This window comes from Cynocephalus volans, chromosome 15 (genome assembly GCF_027409185.1).
Source record: "Cynocephalus volans isolate mCynVol1 chromosome 15, mCynVol1.pri, whole genome shotgun sequence".
Classification (NCBI taxonomy): Eukaryota; Metazoa; Chordata; class Mammalia; order Dermoptera; family Cynocephalidae; genus Cynocephalus; species Cynocephalus volans.
This window is the reverse complement of record NC_084474.1, coordinates 25,524,777-25,546,797: the sequence shown is the minus strand read 5'-3', so window position 1 is coordinate 25,546,797 and position 22,021 is coordinate 25,524,777. Positions and strand designations below refer to the sequence as shown.

At 38.5% G+C, this 22,021-nt stretch overlaps 1 protein-coding gene and 1 non-coding gene across 2 annotated transcripts in view; both read right to left on the bottom strand.

Annotated features, from left to right (window-relative positions):
- Positions 1–20,984, bottom strand: part of C15H8orf34 (chromosome 15 C8orf34 homolog) — a 187,374-nt gene extending 166,390 nt beyond the window's left edge. The window contains 3 exon segments of the mRNA XM_063079889.1: positions 20,685–20,752; positions 20,755–20,848; positions 20,850–20,984. Coding sequence (XP_062935959.1) covers positions 20,685–20,752; positions 20,755–20,848; positions 20,850–20,984 — 297 coding nt within the window.
- On the bottom strand, positions 8,466–8,540 carry TRNAI-AAU (transfer RNA isoleucine (anticodon AAU)). Its single transcript has one exon. It is a non-coding gene; the product is annotated as a tRNA-Ile (tRNA).
- Positions 20,985–22,021: the final 1,037 nt, after the last annotated feature.

Genomic DNA, 22,021 nt, shown 5'->3' with positions numbered 1-22,021 from the left:
TGCCAGCAGAAGCAATGTGCCCTCCTGTGTCTAAGGAGAATAGCCTTCCCCTGGTTGAGGGCCCTGAATAACCTCACCTGGGCAGGTGTTCACAGTGGGATACATTTTTTTTCCTTTAGACCTACCCAACCATCCTTTTTCTAGAATCAGACATCAGATTGCTCCTGGGAGACAAGTAAAAAGTGTAACCCTGTAGGAGAGTTTATACTTCATAAGATTTCTCTAATTTATTTTGGCAAAAATTTAGGAAATATGTGCAGAAATTGATTCTAAAGATGTTAAACCAAAGTGAATGAAATATCACATTAGACTGGGCTAGGTTAATTAATACGGGAGAACCTAGAGATTCTTTGTGTAAAGTGTTGGCCCTCAGGTTCTAACAATTTTGTAGGCTGGATGACTGACACTGGCCTCAACAAAGTCCTACAGTCAAAGAGGCTGAAGGCCACAGTAGAGAATCCACTTAGATAACAGTAGGGTAAAATTATCATGCACGAACTGTACATTCACCCAGCCACACATCCCCCTCTAGAAAGACCCAGAGGACATTCCCTTCATGAATGCCTCAAGAAATACATTAGTGAGGAGAACAAGAAAAGATGAAAAGCTCCATACTGGCTGTCTTCTGAAGGCCAGAGATGACAGTGAGAAAGGCTGACACTGAGTTAGGCTCCTCTTTCAACTGGGATGATGGGTTCCAGAGTAGCAAAGGTGGCAGTGCTTAACTCCCACAGACAACATGGGCATAATCACCATTAAGGGGAACAGGGACAAAATGATAAGCAAAATGTTTTGACCAGCAGAAATATTTTGTGTTGCCCGATAATCAGTCATGGTGTTCCTAGAAGCAGAATAGATGGGCAGCCTATAAAAACATAACTTAATCATATAATAGAAAAATCTAGGTATGGTAGGCTAAAACCTGATGAGTTACCACAACGGAGAGACTGCCCCAATGAAAATTTAGGGGTCAGCCAACTTGGTGAAGTTTCTGAGGGCCCATTAATCAGGATATCCCCCCCAAAACTTCTGCACCCACACCACCTAAACTGCAAAGGGGCATGTCCTCTTTGGATTTGGAAGGCTTCATATACCACAATATACTGAGCAATCCATAAAGCTGCCCTGTTCAAGTGGGGTCCAGAGCAAAGCTGCTGCAGTTGCAGTGCATGCTGCTCCAGCACTCAAGCCTGTGGCACAGTGGATCCAATGATAATCGAAGTGCCTGTGCAAAGGGGGCTGCTTCATTGAGCAGCTGGCAAGCATGCACCTGAGAATTGCAGCACAGACCCTTACGGGTTTTTAGTAAAGTGCTGTGTGCTTCCTCAGATGACGAGTTTCCTTCTGAGACACAGTTCATGGTTTGCTACTGGCACCTAGTAGAACTGACCATGGGACATCAATTACCCATAAAACCTGAGCTGACCATCATGAACTGGGTATTCTCTGACTCACCAAACCATAGGACTGGATGTGTAGAGCAGCAACCCAGAATGTACAAGTAAGTTGCATGTGCAGGCAGCTCAGACACCTTCAATACATACATACTCCTGCTCCCTATGTCATCTGTGGGAGTTCATTATGACCAGTGACTAAGAAGAATGAAAAAGAAAATGAAAAAGAAAAAGGACAAAACCCTTGAGACTGGTTTTGACCTAGTCCTGCGTGATATTCTGACATAAAATACAAGTGGATTATTTCATCATTATAGGTTCACTCAGAAATCTGCTAGAAAGGCAGAAGGACTCCCCAAGAAGCAAAACTTTAAGCATATTTGGTTGTCCATTTAATTGATCTATTGCCACAAGTAAGGATCCACTAATTTATGGACAGTGAATAATGGTATGACTCAGAGATTTGAAAAGAACAGAACTGGAAGATTAGTTTCAGGAATGTTGAGGGAGAGCTATGTGGAAGAACCACATAAACAGAATATATAGGATGAAAATACTTATTACTTGTCTGTTTTGTAAATAAAAAAAAAGATAGTATTAAAATAATGAAGAACATCATATAAACTGGAAAAAGTGGTGACTGGAGGCAAAGCACTCTGAAGTCCTTACCTTATTCAGGAGGAAGGTGAAGATATTATAAGTCAACCTCAGATTTTAAGTTAAATACACATCCTACTATTTCTAGGATAACCACAAAACAAAGCCATTGAGTTTAAAACTTCCAAAAGTACCCAGTAGTGAGATAGCTGGACCATATGGTAGTTCTATCTGTAGTTGCTGAGAAACCTTACTGTTTTTCACAATGGCTGTGCTAATTTACAGTCCCACCAACAGCGTAGAAGAGTTCCCCTTTCTCTGCATCCTCATCAGCATTTGTTATTCTCAATCTTTTGGATTATCGCTACTCTAACTGGGGTGGGATGACATCGCAATGTGGTTTTGATTTGCATTTCTCTGATGACTAGTGATGCTGAGCAGTTTTTCATGTATCTGTTGGCCACTTATAGGTCATCCTTTGAAAATGTCTATTCATCTCCTTTGCCAATTTTTTAATTGGATTATTTGCTTTTTACTGTACAGTTGTTTGAGTTCTTTGTATATTCTGGATATTAATCCCTTGTCAGATGAAAATCATCATGTCGAAGGGATACCTGCACTCCCATGTTCATTGCAGCTCTATTTACAATTGCCAAAATATGGAACCAACCAAAGCGTCCATTGACAGATGACTGGATGAAGAAAATGTGATATATATACAGACAAAAATACTACTCAGCCATATAAAAGAAAGAAATTCTGCCATTTGCAACAACATGGATGAGTCTGGAGAAAATTATGTTTAGTGAAGTAAGCCAGACAAAGAAACAGAAATACTGCATGTTCTCACTTATAACTGGCTACTAGGAAGGGAGGGAGGGAAGGAGGAGGGAGGAAAGAGGGAAGGATAGAAAGAAAGAAAATACAACAATGAGTTGAAGTTTCAGAAGGAGAGAAAAAACAGGATACTAGAGATGGGGAGAGGGAGGGAGGGTGTTTGGGAAGTGATAGGCCGGATAAAGGGCATAAAGAAATATCACAATTTGTAAGAATGAATATGCTAATAATAAGTTTAAAAAATTTTTTAAAACCTTCCAAAAGTAAAGTGCAAAAAAATCTTAAATGAAATATTAGCAATCCAAATCCAGCAATGCAAAAAATAGACTATACATCATCACCAGAATCAATTTCTTCCAGAAATGCAAAAGTTTCAGTAATGTAATTCTTCGCATTAACAGAATAAAAGAGAAAAGTTATCTGATCATCTCAATACATAAAGAAAGACCTTTAAATACTGTCAGGCTCAACTTTTAATTTAAAAATCTTAGCAAACTATTAAGAGAAGGGAATGTTCCTAACTTTATGAAAGGTATCTATTAAAAAACTACTAATATTGTAAAATCAAGACCCACACCAAAACAATGCAAATATTACCACTTCTACTCAACATTATATTAAAGATCTTAGCTGGCAGAGTTAGACCAGAAAAAAATCATAAAATCTATAGAGACTGAAAAGAAACAAAAGTCACCTTTTATATTTTTCACTAATAATAGCCATCATACTGAGCCGAAAAAGAACAAAAGCTAGAATTACTGGAAATAAAGACACAACACTGTCATTTTCACAAACAATACAGCTCTCTACATACAGGATTCAAAATAATTTCAATGTAAGAAAGAATAGATAAGAGAATTTAGCACGTTTCCAAACAATTTTAGCGCATTTAAAATCAGAGTGAAAAAATTCCTTTCATCATATTTGATCGATATTCTGGTGCAATCTCAGAGAATCAGCTGTCAAATCTCCCACAAGTTGCTCTCACAGAGTAGGTCAGCATCTGAAACTCTTTCAATTCTTAACTCCCTTGAGCTGAATGATCCTCCAACATCACACTTTTAAGTACATTAAAATACAAAAGAAAGTAAACTAACAGATACAGATTCCACAGCATCTTCACTGGCCCAGAGAAGAGTAAAAATTGTCAATTCATCTTTTGTTACCTCAGTGGTACCTTTGATTTTCATTGATAGTGGTCTCTGCTAGATATTAAACAATAAAACCTCAGTGTTAATGAAGAAAATATCAAATTCAGAATTAATCTGTATAAACTCTAGGATTTTAATTAAAAATCTTCATTACTTAGTTAATGTGAGCATGAATTTAAAAAAATGGTTCTCTAATAACCCCAAATTTATAACCTAAGGGAAAAAGAAGGCAACTGATTAAACAAACAAAATATCTATTTATTTTAATTGCATCTTTCTTATTCTTGCATAGATTGAATGGAGTCAATAAAATGTTTTGGTTTTTTTACACGAATCACAATATTTATAACTACACAGATAACTTAGGAGTCTTGTGTTACAAATAATAGAAAATCCAGATCAGTTTGACTTGCACATTTTTTGTGTAAGAGCATCCATCATCCCATATAACCAACTATAGAGATTTTAATTCCTCTTAATTTTGCAGGTTGTCTTTCAACCTTCTTTGAGGTCTTTGCATATTTTTCATTTGTGAAGCTTAGAAACAGTGGAGAGGTTTACTCCACTTTGTGTGTAAAGGAGAGATTATTTCATGTTTCTATAGAACAGGCTGTTTGTAATGCATTTATTCATTCAACAATATTCACTTAAATTCTTATGATGCATATACTGTAAGTTACTTAGGAAGAGCAATAGAAAAGAGCCAACAATATAGTTAGAAAGACAATCTACAACCCAGAAAGTAGTTAAGTAACCATGTGGTTAACCACAAAAACAAGTAGAACAGCTTGTAAGTGCAACAGAAGTTCACAGAAATGAAAAATCTAAGGAAGCTAGAGCAGTCAAAAAACATTTAATTCAAGAAGCAAAACATGAATTTTCCCCTAATGAGTGGTGGATAGTTGCATAGGAAATGTGGTAGATACTGTGGTCTGTGCCCAGATCCTTCCTTCAGAAAAAGACTCATTTTGCCAGCTGCCAGAGGTGTTGGCTGCTGAAGGCTCTCAGCTGAGGCCCTCTCCAAAACTGTTCTTCCACAGAAGGCAGGTGCTTCACCCAAGGTCACGCTGTCTCTCGGGAGGAAGTCTGCTTCCAAAGATTGGTCTGTGCAGAGCATAAAAGCCCAGCACCATGCTTCTATCAGAACAACCCTTCAGTGACTTCCAGTTCCAGGGCTCCCCAGGTGAGTCTCCCTGTGTGCTATTAATTGAATTGTGTCCCCCAAAGTTCCACATATTAGAAACTTAACTCCCCACGGTGACAATGTTAAGAGGGTGGGAAATCCTATCGTGGTAATTGAAAGGTGGGGCCTTGAAGAGGTGATTAGATTGTAAGGACCATGCCCTAGTGAATGGATTCATCCATTGATGGTTTAATGGTGGTCATGGCTGTGGTGCTGATGGCTTTAAAAAGAGAGTGAGTGGGGAGGTTAGTCTCTCTTTGCTCCTGCCATATTCACCATGTGACACCCTGCATTGCTAGAGGTGTCAAGCAAGAACAAAGCTTTCATCAAATGTGTTCCCGGGACTCTGGACTTCCCAGCTTCCACATGTATAAGCAATAAATTTCACTTCCTTACAAATTACCTGGTTCCAGGTATCTCATTACAAGCAACAGAAAGGGACTAATACACTGTGTGATCTGCTGACACTCTGTTGTCACCGCCTCACAGTTCAACTTCTGCCCTCACTCAAACAAGCTTCCCTCACTCCCTTCAAGGTGCTACTCCCATGAGCACTCCACAAATAACTCTCTGCATGCAAATCTCCATCCAAGAGTCTGTCTCCCAAGGAACCCAGTCTAGGACATTATCGAAGAAAGAGGAAATATTTCAAGAAAAAACTTGACATCATATGTATTGGGGGAAGTGGACAAACTAGCCTGGGTAACACGGAAAGCATTATGTAGGGACAATGAAATGATGGTTAAGGATATTTGGGGGGGCCTTGAATGCCACCCTACTATGGAATTCATCCCATAATTCAGTGTTTCAGAATCCTTGCATCCTCAGTGGCCCAGGGCTGTGAATTCATCCTCCTGGATGTCCGGAGGAAGAGCTAAGTGATAAAACAGCAAGCATAAAAATTCTCTAAAATTCGATTATCACTAAAATTTACATGAACTTTGCATTTTATCCGCAGTTACCAGCATGTGTGAAATAACATATGCATCCTCCTATTTAAAAAGCATGGCCACAAGGAGTGTAGAAATAGTATACATGTATTTTTTTTAGTAGAGAAATGACAGGATAAACATCACTGTCTGGAATGCTCAATGTATCAGCCACATGTAGAATGGATTGAGACAGGACAATCCAATGGTGTTGTCTGGGTGCCAGAATTAAGTTGGCAATAAGAAAAGCAAGAGAATGACACAAACGGCATTTCAAAGAACTAATTGAAAGGGTTTGATAATCCACTAGAATTCTTCCTTCAAGAGAGAAAAGAGAGAAAGATAACTGGGCCCTGGGAAAATTTTTAAACCACAGCTGAAACAAAGAGGTAAAGAGAGTGGAACATCTCGTGTTAGTTTGGCTTCCTTTTTGTCATTTTGAGTTTAGGGTGCCTATAAAATGATCTAAATGGAAAGTCCATCAAACGTTATTCACTCACAAATATTTGTGAAATAGGCATGCTGTGTGGACAGCTGTGGATATGTTGATATTAGAGTAGATTCCAGCTTGGCCTTAGACATGTCCAAATGAGACAACATATTTCTTTACAATGCTTTCAGTTACCTCCGTGAGGCCACCTCAGTTTTCATTTCTCAATGTTTCTTCATCTTTTTACAAGAGCGTTTTAACAAGAGAGCAGGTGAGCATAGGGTGATAATAGGGTCGTATTTGGAAATGCTGACTGATTCATCCACCTCCCCGCCTGGCACCATGTCTCCTCGCCCAACGCTCATTTCCGTTCTACCTGCTCCTGTCCTCTCAGCACCATCGCTTCTGATTTGGTCTGTTCAATTAGGGTTCTGCTCTGGCCTCTGCCAAAAATCCCCATTAAGGTTTTAATTGACAAGAAATTCAGTTTTAATATGCAAATACAATACCCAAGTGGGAGTCAGTAGGAGCCTCTAGAAGACTAAATCATCTAAAACAATGACAATACTAAAAGCAACAGTGCTGTAATACAGAGAGCTTGGAAAATCGGATGGGCTGCACAGGAGCAAAAATAGCCCATTAACCTACTACATCATAATTTTTAATAATCCTGTTAACCTAGTACATCATCTGAAAGTTATAAACCATTCAATTTCCCATTCTTTTTTGCATATCTTACACAGTGGTAAAAATATTGCACCTATAATTTTGAATTCATGTTTTCCTACATTTTTTAAATGGCTCCATTATATCCCATCTGGGGAAAATTTAATCCTGTTTTTAATGTTTGGCAAGAAAAATATGAATGGATAGCTGTGCAATTTTTTATTTGTCAATTTTAAAAAGGAAAAAAAGTAAACACTTCAAAAAAAAGGAATGAATAGCTAATTGCAGGTATTGGGCTACTACTGTGCATTGTGGAGATGTAAAAATAAATAAAACTTTAAATTAAAATAAAAAATAAAACAGTGTGGCATGACAATGGTTGATTGGGAAGCTGTTGAAATTGGGTTGCTGTGAGGGCCCTAACCTGAGATCTGAATGGCAAGATGGAGCCAGCCACATTATGGGGGCAACTTTCAAGTGCAGAAACAGATCACGGAAAGGCCCTGGGTCTCAAACCTTGCCTTTTAGGTAGCATCATCTCTGCTGTTCATAAGGCTAATCCTGGGAGATATCATCTACAACTAAATTCTCACTAAACAATCCAGAATAAGTCAAGGAAATAGGAAATATTTTTAGGAAAAGCTGGCTATAGCATGTACCAACAGGAAACAGATGATATCCTATAATGTACTGGAATTATTTGGACCGAGAGTGGGCTACTTTATGATTTATTTAACATATTTAGATTCATCCTTATTTGAGAAAGAATTTAAGGCACTTTCCAAGGAAGTATAAGTTACGATCATACAGCATAAATAAAAAGTGGAGTGAAAAACATAAAGTAAAACAAGGTGAAGACAATGTGGGAAAAAGAATGAGGGTACACATGTTCATGGCAATGGCTGTGTTGTGGCTGTGGCTGGGCTATGAGTTTTCCAGCAGCCAGTACAGAAAAGGGGGTGGGGGGGGGACTGTTAGTTATACAGTTTAAATATTAAATATTTTTGACATTATAAAATTACACAGTAGTTCTCATAAAAGTGTGCAGCCTAACATAATGAACATGTCCCTCCGTAACATCCTTCCACGAACAAAACTGTTTTCATTGGTCTGATTCTTATAATGACTCTCAAGAGAAGCTTCTTCAATTGATCTATTGTACAATTCAGTGAAAGTAATTCTTCAGTGGACCAACCTTATGCAGAATGGGTATCCAAGTCATGGTTCAACTAACTTTATTCAAATATAGATTTTTAATTTTTTAATTACGTTGGCAGCTGGCCACAAAGGGGATTTGAACCCTTGACCTTGGTGTTATTAGCACCACATTCTAACCAACTAAGCTATCTAGCCAGCCCCAAATACACATTTTTAATAACATAGAAATTATCTTAGAAGTTAATATACATGAACCTGATAAATTCATCCCTGAATATTATTTCTCAAAACTGAACTATTGATAACTCTAGTGATGCTGATCCCTGTCTTGTATTCCTCACTAATCTGTAGACTGTAGGAATGTGCTGTTGCCAGTTGTACACAGAAATCAATGTCTTAGCTGAATGTTAAGTAAAGGTTAGGGTTAAAATAATTCTGTGAAAGCTGGAACTTTTTGTAAAACTATGGAAAGGCGTACTGCTTCCACAAGGTAGAGTATTCGTCATCAATACAAATTTAACAGTACTGTTTATCCTATCGCTGCTATACCACTAAGAGGAAAAATACTGAAGAACGTCTCAATAAAAATTTTCTGTCAGAACAAAATAATATTCTGTGCCTAATAAACTGTGGCTGGTATTAATTATCATTTTATTTAATACTAAGATTATTATATTTTTTAAATAAAAAATATAACAGGAAATAAATGACTAAAGCAATACCAGGTTTTCTAGAGAGAAGTCATAGAAATAAGAGTATTAAATTAAAAATAATGTCTCAAAAACATACAGCTACCATAAATCTTATACAATAAAGTTCATTTCATACAAATAGATAGGTTGTTTCAATATACAGACAAATTAAATGTATCCTCCCTGCAATATAGCTCGCTATTACAAATTTAGATCAATATGTTCAAACACTGCAGTAATAGCAAGAGTTATACACTCATATTCTCCAGGGTATACTTCAAAGAGAAACTCATCTTTTTTATGTTAAGGAACAACTTTCAACCTAAAACCACCAGTGTATTTCAAGTAGAACACTACCTATACCGATGAGATAATTTAGATAGCTTTAATAATTTATTTTTAAATCTTTCATTGTTGCTAAGAACTTCAAGAAATGAAGCAATAACAGAAACTGCTTTTTTAAAATAAATCTGCCTTTTACCTTATCCAGTTTACATATTTGATTCCTTAGCAAATTTCTTCAAAATCTGAATTTCAAATACGAATTTCTAATTTCTAGTAATACAATGATTGAATGTATTGATAATTACAAAAATTGACCAGGCATATAAACAAAAAACCAAAATATGCTTTTGTAAAATTGTCAGAATATAATAGTTGAGAGCACTCCAAATATAACAGTATTTTCTAAATACACATGAGCTTTTAAAGACAGGAAATGTCTTATTTGTTTTTATATTTCCCAGTACACATTACAGTACTCAATAAATATGTACCAAATGATGTAAATGAAGTTCCAAATATCGTGCACTAAAGAATTTAATAGCTGCTGAAAAGATAACCAAGTATGAATGAATTTCCGAGGAAGTGAAGTCTCCCATAAACTGTTGAGAATATTCTCAAACTCCTGGTGGCAAATGACGATTCATACACAAACCATACATTTGAGATTTGATAGGTTGGTCCTGAATTTTTTCATTCATAGATGTATTTGATAATGGTTTATTAGAATACCTACTATACACCAAACATTTTCTAGGCATGAAGATATACCCGTTTAAAAGCCTTGTAAAATATCCACCTTTAAGGAGTTTATATTCTAGTAGGAATAAATAGAATATAAAGTGAAATCAAAGGAATAAATCCAACAAGATAATTTCAGATGATGATAAGAGATACGAAGAAAAACAAAGACATTCAAATCACAGAGAATGAAAAGACACTTGGGGTTGTGGGTTGCTATCTTAGTTAAGGTTGCCTCTCTGAGATATTCTGGATTGTTTTCTAATTATATGGTATGTTTCCAAATTTTGCCAAAGTGAATTGTCACTTAGCAGATGCATCAGCAAGTAAGACCTCCCCTGCCCACCCCTCCATGCACACACTTTTCTGCATGCTAGTCCCCTGTACACCCTTGCTGCAATCCATTTTCAGAGATACCAGAGCTACAATATAAGAACAGATGCACACTCTGAGTTCCAATCTCAGGACACCAGAAGGCCAACCTTCACAAGCATTTCTGCACCTGGTCCATCACCAGGCCATTAACGCTAATAGAAAAGGGAAGCAGCAGCATCTCACATGAGAGCAGCCAAAATGTACTGGGTGTCCTCCAAGTACCAGGCACTGGGTTCTTGAGACTTTTTCATCTCTTACCATTCCTCACAATATCCACCGTAGGAACTATTTTGCAGATGAAGACACCAATGTTTATAGACATTAAATAACTTGCTCGGGGTCAAGTAGACAGTAAGCAATTGCTAAACCATATCTCCAAAGACAACCTGCCTCCCTCCCATCTATAACTGTGTCATGCAACTTCCTCCCTATTAAATGCATATGCACTGGGGAGCGGGGGAAGAGTTATGCATTACACCTTGCACTTCGGTATGAATTAATCTATTGGCCCCTCTGTTGAAAACAAATATTTTTTAAAAAATGGCTAAAAGCTAATTAGGTAGCTAAGAACATAATTAAACATCATTCACTATACATAAAGGGAAATTAATGGGATGGGGGTATTTTTCTCTAGAGCTTAAAACAATAAATATTAAGATGCTATTTGCTAACTGGTTCTATCTTCAATGATTTTTTTTCCATAGACAGAAAAAATGCATAAGTCAATGCTTTATTTAACTCAAGAAATATCTTACAAGCCCCTGCTTTAGTCCATGTTCTAAAGACACGGAAGTGGATGCACAGTTAAACATGAAGTAAAACACTTGTTGCCCACCCTTAGGAACTTAGGATCAACTCTGAGATATGAGGCACAATATAACATGTGAATCAATATCTGGTGTCAGCAGATACCTGATAACCACACACCCTAGATTGGCCCTCTCTCTATCTAGACAGATCGCCCTCTACTTTTGGGAGGCACAGAAGGATGGCAGAGAAAGCAAGAGCCTCACAGGGACCAGTCACATCAATCCCCTGACGGTGAATCAGATGATGATGCTACAGTTCCATCACTCTAAAATCCAAATTCTTTTACAATTATCTCACTCCAAAATAAAAATATTCTGAAATAATAAATTGCCTAGAATGGTACCCTCATTATCCTTTCAAATAAAATTGGGTATACATTTTCCAAAATAAAATGAGTTGTACAAAATTGGTCTGTAATGTTCTGGATAAATTATTTCCATTTTTAATTAACTTTTGTTTTCACTGAGAAATAGAAATGTAATATACGAATATTTTTAAACATTTAAAAACTTTAGGGCACAAAGCAAAAGTCCCCATTTGACTATTCCTCTATCTCTCCTTATCTATGAGTAACCACCACAAACAACTTAACGTTAATTCCCTGGAAAACACACATGCAAACGCACAGAGATACACTTTGTTTTAAGATATATATATATATATATATATATACACATATATGCACATACACATATATAGTCCTGCATATACATATACACATACATATTTATACAAGGTACTTCAAAAAGCTCATGGAAAGATTCATACAATCTTTTAATTTTATTTTTCCCCAAACTTTTTGAGCTGCCCTTGTATATATTACGGATACAAGTCCTTTTTTAGATATATATCTGTGGCTCGCCTCTTCATTTTCTTAACAATGTCTTCTGAAGAGCAAATGCTTAATTTGGGGTAAGTCTGCTTTTTTTATAGTTTATATATTTGTGTCATATTTACCAGATATTTGACAAACCCAGAGTCAAAAAAATGATCTCCTACATTCTTTTCTACAAGTAAAAAAATTTTACATTTAGGTATATAATCCATGTCAAGTTAATTTTTGTATAAGGATTGAGGTAAATATTGAAGTTCTTTTTTTACATATATCTATCCAGTTGTTCCACACCATTTGTTGCAATGATTATCAATCCCCCATTCAATTAACCATATATATTTGGGTCTATTTCTAGATTATCTGTTCCATATACCTGTCTATCTTTACACCGATACTGTACTGCCTTTTACTTAAAAGAGTCTTAATGAGTGTTAAAAGTCAGGTAGCATATGGGATTCAACATCTTAACAATATTAAGTTTTCCTACCCAAAAACAAGAAAAACAAATACTTCTTCATTTATTTAGGTCTTCTTAATCTCTCTCAGGAGTGTTTTATAGTTTTCAGTATAGAGGTCTTATATATCTTTTTAAAATTTAATTCTTAAGTATTTCATACTTTAATATCATTATAAACGGTACTTTTTCTATTTAATTTCTAATTGTTATTTGCTTGAACACAAATATATAATTAATATTTGTACCTTGAAATTGTGTCTAAAACCTTAGTAAGCTAACATTAGTTCCTGTCTCTTTTTTTGTAGATCTCCTAGGATTTTCTACACAGACTCAAAATTAAGATGGCAATTCTGCCTAACTGTATCTCTAGATTCAACACAATCCCAGTTTAAATCCCAGCAGGTATTTTTGTGTGAAAATTGACAAACTGATTCTAAAATTCATACAAAAATGCAAAGATTCTTAAAACTCAAAAACAAGAATACAAAATACCCAGTAAAAACTGGGTAAAATATTTGAACAGACACTTCACCAAAGATATATGGGAGGCAAATAATCACATGTAGAGAGAGTCAGCAGCATTAGTCATCATGGAAATGTAAATTAAAATCACAGTGAGATACCACCACAAACCTATTAGAATGGCTATTATTAAAAAGACAATTGATAGAATGTGGAACAATTAGAACTCTCATACACTATTCACAAGAATGTGAAATGCTACGTCCTCTTTGCCAAACTAATGGCTAGTTTCTTAAAAAGTTTTACATATACTGTCTGATCCAGCCAATCCACTCCAGGTATTTACCCAAGAGAAATAAAAGGATATATCCATATGGAATAGTACTCACCAATGAAAGAGTGTAAACCACTGATACATGCCATAACACGGATGAATATGGAAATAATTATCTTGAGTAAAAAAAGATATACCAAAAACAAAAAAGGAGTGCAAGGTATATGATTCCATTCATAGAAAACTCTACAAAATGAAAACTAATCCGTAGTGACAAAAAGGAGATTAGCGGCTGACTAGGGATGTGGAGGGAGTTAGACGGTGTTGGAGGCAGAAATTACAAATGGGCATTTTAGACAGCAGGGAGCGTGTCCAAAATGAGTTGATGCATTTTAAGGCACCTTCCAAGGTTCAGGAGTTGTTGATGTGATAGTATAAAGAGGTGGGGACTTTGAGAGGGCATGGGGGGAGGGGGAGGCTGGTCGGTTATCTCAGTTACAAGTACGATTTACAAGTACAAGTTACAAGTACAAGTTACAGTGTAGCCTTGTAACAGCAAAGTCAAGGGTTCAGATACCTGTACCAGCCAGTCACCAAAAAAAAAAAAAAAAAAAAAAATAGAGGGCATTTGGCCATGAGAGCTGCTGCCTCATTAATGGAATCAAGGCCCTTTAAAAAGAGGCTTCACACAGCATTCAGCCAGCTTGTCCTTCTGCCTTCTTCCACGTGAGGACATAGCAAGAAGGCCCTCACCAGAGCAAATGCCAGCACCTTGATCTTGGACTTCCCAGCCTCCAGAACTGTGAGAAATAAATTTCTGTTATTTATAAATTACCCAGTCTCAGGTGTTCTGTTATAGTAGCACAAAATGGACTAAAACAACATATTTGACTCTGTTACTTGACCACATACACCACATAGAGGTGCAAAGAGATGCCACCACTCATAATAAAAGAATTCTGTTTGTAAAGAAGGAGAAACAGTCTCGACCTCAGCACTCTTTTTTGAACTCCAGTACTCTTACATGTTAACTTTTTAAATATTTTTTCAGATATTTCAATAAAATTTTGAGAGCGAGAAGAGGAAAATGCATATGCTAGGCTAACCAGAAATGTAAATTTTCTTAACTCAGATTTTTAGCTTATTACTTATTATATAAACCATTTCCATGTATAAACATTGATAAAATTCTTAACTACACTGACATACATTACTATTTAAAGAAACTTAATGAGTGAATTACTTTGTAAACGCTTATTTCCTAGATGCTCCTTTTTGCTATTTTTAATTTTTTTAGTTTGATATTATTTTAAGTTTACAGAAAAAGTATATGGAAGAATACAAAGAACTCCATATACCCTGTACCTACAGACCCCATTCAAATTTTGTCAGCTTTCCCAATAACATCCTTAATAGCAGAAGTATCAAATCTGGAACCATATTTTCTACTTAGTTGTCATGTCCCTTCTGTCTGAGACTTCCCTGGACCTTCATGATCTCGACATTTTTAAAGACTCTAGGAAAGTTACTTTGTAGGATTTTCCCATTAGGTTTATTAGGTATTTTACCATTATTCAATTCAAGTTATACATGATTGGCAGGAATATCACAGGAGCAATGCTGTGCTGTTTTAATTGCATCCTGTCGGGGGCACATGATATTGGTTCTTCCCATCACTTTAGCAATGTGGTGCCTGCCAAATTTCTTTACTGTAAAAAGATACTTTTTCTATTTCTTATTAACAAGTATTTTGTGGGAAGTTACTTAGATTATATAACATCCCATTGTTCAACCAATTTTCACCCATTAGTTTTGGCATTGATTAATGTTTCTTGCCTGAATTATCACTCAGATGGTTGCCAAGTAGTGATTTTCCAATTCCACCATCCCTTCTACTTTTATTAGTTGGCCTTCCACTACTACAAGTGAAAGCTTCCTCTTTGCCCCATGGATTGAACACATTCCATATTTCATTAAATTCCAGTGGAATAAAATATTCCTTTTTCATTCAGTAAAATAATCTGTCACTATCATCCTTTATTTTGATCATCAAGTTGTCTCAGGGCTAGGATACTTTTCAAGCTGGCTCCTGCATCCGTGTGACACATCCCTACCATTCTTTGGGTATTTTCTTACTTTTTGACATAAGATGTTCCTGGTTCATTGTGACTTTCTCAGCCCCAAACATGGAATCCACCATTTCTCCAAGGATACCTGGTTCTACTTAATGAAGAATGGTATTTAGAAACCAAAATCTGGCCACAAGTTGTGCTCATTGCTACTGGGGTGTTGGTATTTCCAGGCCTCACAGTAGACAGAGTGAGGAAATAAATGTAGGTACATGTACCCCTAAGTATATGTAAATATATACAAATTTATATATAGTTCTATTACATCTATACCTATTTCTATTACTGAAAGTCATAAGATCACACCAATACCTCCAATTCCAATCCAGCACCACAAGGTTCATTCTAACTTTTCCCTTGTTTATCTTTGTGACTCCTATTTCCATCAGTGAAAAACCTGGCTTGTATGGTTTTCGACACATTTACTTATTTTCTCAATGCCCTGTCCCATCTCATATATAACAAATCTCCTGATCCTGCCAGGCCACTGCCCCACTCAGCCCCCTTCTTTAATCTTGTCCTGATACTGTCCAGGTCAACTGCCCCACTTAGTGGTCCTCTTTACATAAGTCTGCCTACTGGCTTTTAAAATGAATTTTTAAGGAAAGGAAGGCCTAGATTATTTTTGTAACCTCATATTTCCATCAATCACATCCTCTTAAAAGAGACCCAGTAACACTAAAATATAACTTCTTTCAAATTTACTGATGCCATTTTGGTATACTTATATTTTATTATATCTAAAGTTAATATATGGAGTTTAATCTTGAGTCATTTTATTGAGTTACTTATAAATTACTTGAAAATAAAATATATCAAGGAAGATATAAAAATAGGCTAATAATCTAAAACATGTTAATGAAAGTAACATTTTTAAAGACCATTTGATGTAAATCAATGACAATGCTTAACTTTGTCTCTAAGCAAAAATATATAAAAAGGAATTGCTTTCTTGGTCTACTGCTCCTCTAACTGCTGTAAGATTATAAAGATGAATACAAATTTGGATACAGGAAATGTCTTCATAACTCCAAGCCAAAAACATATTTATAAGTAGTTAAGCTGAACATGTTATAAATGCCAAGCTTATGTTTTATTACTTCTCCCATATATGCATTTTCCTATTCTTTTAAATAAAATGACATTCTAACATTTTTTAAAGGCAAATTATTTTTAAACATTAAAATATCTTTAAGGGGAGAATCCCACTCTGCCCCTAAGAGAGTAACTTGTATCCTTATCACCAACACTGCTGCCCCAAACAACCACAAATCTGGCCAAAACAGATGAGGTATTTGTTTTCAGGCACTGAACAACAGGCAGCCCAGGACTGCGATCCTTATGAAGGGAAAACGACTGAAGGAGATCTGTACGAATGCTACAGCTCTCTGATGAGGGCAAGGGCGTTTCTCAGACTGAAAATTGGGGAGGTGAATGAAGCGAAGTGAGGAGCTTGCTGTGGGGGGCGGCAGGCTGGAGTTTGGGGCTACTGACATGTCTGGAAAGTGTGGGGCAGGGAACCAGAGAACAGCAAGCCGTTCAGCCCCAAAGCGTATAAATGATGTGGGCACATGGATGACCATGACTTTGATATGAGTCCACCTCATAACATGTACGCCAAATCGGTTAACACAAATTCAGACAGCGTGAGTGGAAGTACTTTGAGCTACTCCAAGATGGTGGGAAAGTGGTTCCATTCTACTTGGAGAGGGTCAGACCACACTTGGACAAATGTAGTGAGTTTGGTTTGCCACATCAACTGCATGAACACTTGGATTTAAAAATTCTATGGAGATTTTATAAAGAACCCCATTATGCTATTTTTTTATAGTTTAGGATTTCACACTCTTGTGAGTGTGATCAGGCCTGAATCAAGATATACGACTGCCCCAAGCACTTTTCCAACTAATAATTTTCAAATCATTATTCTATTTAGTTAATGGGAATGGGAGAAACTAAAAATTTTACACTTCTTTATGTGGAAAATAAGAAATTTATTGTGATATTCCACATCATATAACTTCTTTGGAATGAAGTTAAACTGCTTACAATACAGGCAAAATGCATCACTTTAATCCAATAAGTAGCAAATTGTTCAATTTTAGAATTTCTGACTGCTGACCTCTTTGTTAACCAGCTGGCCTCAGAGCCAAGACAAGCTCTTGCTTATGCGTATTGCAAAAGTACTCTACTTTGGTGAGAGCAGAACCATTTTACACCTTGCCATTTATGTAAAGAGTTATGTGTGGAAACCCAAATTAAATAGGATTAGAGTACTACTTTATTGCAGCAATATCAAGCATTCCTATAGACTGATGCACAGGCTGTTCACTGCTTGCTTGCCTTGAATAAGCCAATGAGAATACTGAAATTACTCCATCTCATAAACATTTCAAAGAGTTTGTGGAATGTAAGCCATTGTCACCTTACGTTTTCATATTATTTAATGAAAATATCATTACCCAAGATGCAAATGCAGTGACTTTTACGAATGGCTTTCAATCATCTTCAATCATATTAAAAGATAGCATAAATTTGTGCTCCTAAATTGCCCGGACATAATGTTAATTTCAATCTAAGGTACTTTTACAAATACCATATTGCGTGTAGCACTTTTGTAAGCTTCTCAAATAATAAAACGTTAGAAATAAAGAAATAAACTAAGTAACTAAGAAATAAACTAAGTAAATAAGTCATACAGGTAAAAAACAGGATACAAGTATTCTCAATTTCAGTTTATAAATTAGCTTGCTATCGTTTTAAATAACATTCATGTGCTATCTTTAGAGTGTGTCACTCTAAGTTTTCTTAAAACATTCCTAACATATTAAATCTACAAGGGGACATATTGTCAGATATTGCATATTTTCAAAACTAAAGAAGTTTGTGTTACCAACTCCAGTGACTCAACACAACAAATCACAACAAAGCATAGATGATAAAACTTGGAGTCGCCTATTTCAATTTGTGATTGGTAAAAGGAGACTTAAGCTTATGCCATTATTTCTTAAAATGTGCTCAGGAATTAAAACTGTAGCAATCATTTGTGCTGCTTCCGAATAAATTCAGATTCCTGGGCACCTCCTCTAACCTCTTATGAGAACCATTGAGTAAGGTCCTGGGAGCTTTGACAAGAATGTTAGATCAACAATAGCCATTTCGTGGGTAGTATTTCTTCAGTGTTTATCTAGCATGAGAAGAGAGAGGCTACAGGCTAGTGACATTTTCCAATTTTGTGAAATACACGTAATTCTACTCTTAAAAGCAAGCTCTATCATGATTCTACTAAAAGTAGAAGACAATTTATTATTCATTTTTCTTCCTTCAATTATTTAAAGTGCACATTAACCCTTCATTAAGTATTCACTATAATCCAAGCTAATGGACACATTTGTATTCAATAAAATACAAAGTGTATAATTTTGTGTTGGTGTTTGTTTTTTAGTGAGATGAGCTAAAGCTTTTATGAGACAATTTTGCCTCACTTAAAATTTTTCAGTGCAGAATTAATTGGTGAGTATTAAAAGGGGTGGGGAGCAGGGGGCGGGGAAGGGAACACTTGATAAATATCAAGGTTTTTTTTTTTTTTCTTCCTAACTATGTAGAAAGTTTATATGTATTCCAAACTATTATTATTACTTGGAAAGAATCTTGAAAATTTTAAAGTAAGTTAAATGAGAACAGCACCTATTACAAAATAATTCACTTACTCTCCCTGGCTCATTGTACTTTATACTCTAGGAGAGTAGCCAGCAAACACACACTCTACATACGTTTATTTTATGATTCTTTTGATGCAATTAATACACTGTCACGGAGGATTAGTATGTTCCTGCCTTTTGTTAATTATATGGGATTATGTATAGTCTATAATTAGACTAAGGGCAAAGAATTCTGGTAGCTCCAGCAATTCTACTTTGCTCTTACACAGACTTCCTTTGCTAATATTTTTGGCTGAAAAAGAAAGAAGACATTTGCAGGACTTCGTGACCCCCATACAACGAGTTTCAGTTGAAACAATGGTCGTGTCTTTCAAGACAATACAATGTCAACTTAAAGTTGAGCGAAAAAACTTAGGAATTCTTGCAATTTATTTGAAACCCGTCCTCTCCAGAGAAAAGACCTGTCTGACCCCACCTTTGTCCTCTTCTCCCTTTCTGGCCAGGGGCATTAAGTCGCATTATTTTTTTCTCTGCAGTTCTCATCCGCTTCTTTTCAGTCCCAGAGAAGATGCTCCGTTCTCCGCGATCCCCAGTGCACCCTCTGCCTTGTGCCGTGTTTCCGACTGGCTCAGGCGCCTAAAACATGCAACACCCCCAGAAACAGCTACAACCTCTTCGGGAGTGGGGTACCTCGACCCTCCCACGTCCTCTCGCAGCTTGCCCAGGAGAGAAAGGAACCGTGGGCACCCTGCCCGCGGGCCTCCCCATCTACCTGCCCCGCAAGCCCCACCTTTGCCCAGCGCCCAGGCAACCGGCGGGACGCTTTGCTGGTGCCAGGTTTCGGTCTCCAGTTCTCGTTTTCTCTCGTCCTCCCGCTCTTCTTTCTCCTACTGTATGTTGTCATCGATTCATTAATGGTGAGAGAAAATAGCTCAGAGCTACACGTCTCCTTCCCATAAATACGTGTGTGCTTTTCCAGAGCCTTTCTCCGGCCCTTTCTCCACCTAGCAGAAGGAGGGTCTGCAATGCAAAGAACTCTCCTTCCATCCGGAGACCAATGTCAGTCTCCCGGTTTGCCAATTTCATTCAACACGCCCGCATCTAATGAAGCCCACTCCTCATCAGTTCAGCTTTCTTCCAGTTAACCATATTCCTTCCCACTGCGAAGCACCTCCTCCACGTTTTGGGGGTTCTATTACCGCCCACATTAATCCAACACACAAAATATTGTGAATTCCAAGAAGAAAGTGAGCGCATGTAAGGTAGTGTGAGCGCATGCATCTGTGAGCATCCCCTGTCTCAATCTGTCCAGGTCCTGTACATGTGGCTGCGAGGTGCAGGACAAACAGACGGTTCGAACGTCCCCTGCCAGGCTGAGGCTGCCCTCCCCCTCCCCCCGTCCCCCTCCCCCCACTCACCTGTCCGAGTCCAGGTAACTGGCGAAGTGCCCGCCGGGCCGCGTTCCAGGACCCCTGGCCCGGACACAGCGAATTCCAAGTGAATCACAGGGCGCCCTCTCCCGTGCGTTTGTTCTCCACCCTTCCCTCCCTCGGGGGTGTTCTGGTTTTGTTTCTGCACCCCTTCCCCAAAGACAGGCCGTCCTCCTCCACAGCGCCTTACCTCAAACAGGGGGCCGATTTTGTTCTTCTCCAGGTAAGCTTGGATCCGGGTTTGCTGATGAGACGCCATGGACAGAGACGTGGCCGTGCGCCTCCGCGGGGGACAACGCTCCTGTGCCCCGGACTGCGGCCGGGACAGGAGCTCCTCCCGAGTCTCGGCTCCCCGGGTGCGGCTGGCTCGGCTCGAGCTGCGGGCGTGGGCGGCAGCTCCGGGAGCCGCGAACGCGTGCGGCGCTGAGATCCAGGAGCCCGGGCGCGGCGCCGCCACCCTAGACAACTCCGCGGCGAGGGGAGAACTCATTCATCGCGTTCTCCTCCGGGCCCACCCCCACGGCTCTCCGCAGCGCCCGGCGCCGGAGGGAAATTGGTGGCAGAGGTTCCTTTCTCCTCTGGGCGGCAGCAGCAGGGATCCGGGGGCGGGCGGCGAGCCGCGGAGGTACTGCTCCGCCTGGAGCCGTCTTGGGGCGCACGCGGGCGGGCGAGCGGGGACCGCGGGGCTCGAACTCGCCGCCAGCGTGTGTGTATGTGTGTGTGTCCGTGCGCGCGTGACTGTGTGCCCGTCTTCCAGGTTACGGGAACAGCCGGGGTTTGTCCCCGAGGTTGTACTCACTCTACCAGCCGCTCCCTAGCGACAGCGCCGCTGAAAAAGCCAATGGTGAAGGTGCTTCTTTCAAAGTGCACGTAAATCTAGTGCTTGTTGGTTACTCCGTGGCAGTTACAAATGCAGTTCGAAAGTGGATCGTCCCCATCGCCCCTTCTGCGCCTCTGCGCGGCACCGTCTGCTCTGCCTACACTAGCTCGGGGTCAGAGAAGGCCAGAGCTGTGAGAAGATGCGTGGGTCTAAGGATTTGCCTCGAAAGCGAAGTTCCCTTCCTTTAAAAATTATGCCTCAGCCTGGAGCAAATCCGTGAGCGAATGCGGGCTGAGGGCTGAGCCCGGTTGAAAACTGCCAAAGTGCGGTAGCGGAAAGCAAGGAGTAAGCCCTTCAGCATTTGACAAGAGGAAAAAGTAAGCCAGCCTCCCCCTCCAAGTTTGTCTTCCTAATCCACGCCTTGGATTAAGTCTGTATAGCTCTGGCTGCATCTCACATGCTACACTATTCCACTTGACAGTGTTTCCTCTACATACTCCGTGAGCTCCTCAAATCTAGCCAATATGTTTCTTATTACGCAGGCATTTCCGAGTGCAAGATCTCCAGGCAGCATGGATTTCTTCTGAGATCTCTTTCTTGTGAAATAGAACACTGAGGTCCCCATGATGATTTCCCTGGCTCCTAACCATGACTTGCTGCCAAAATCAAGAGGTTGACATTAATAAAATATGAACTTTTAGAATAAT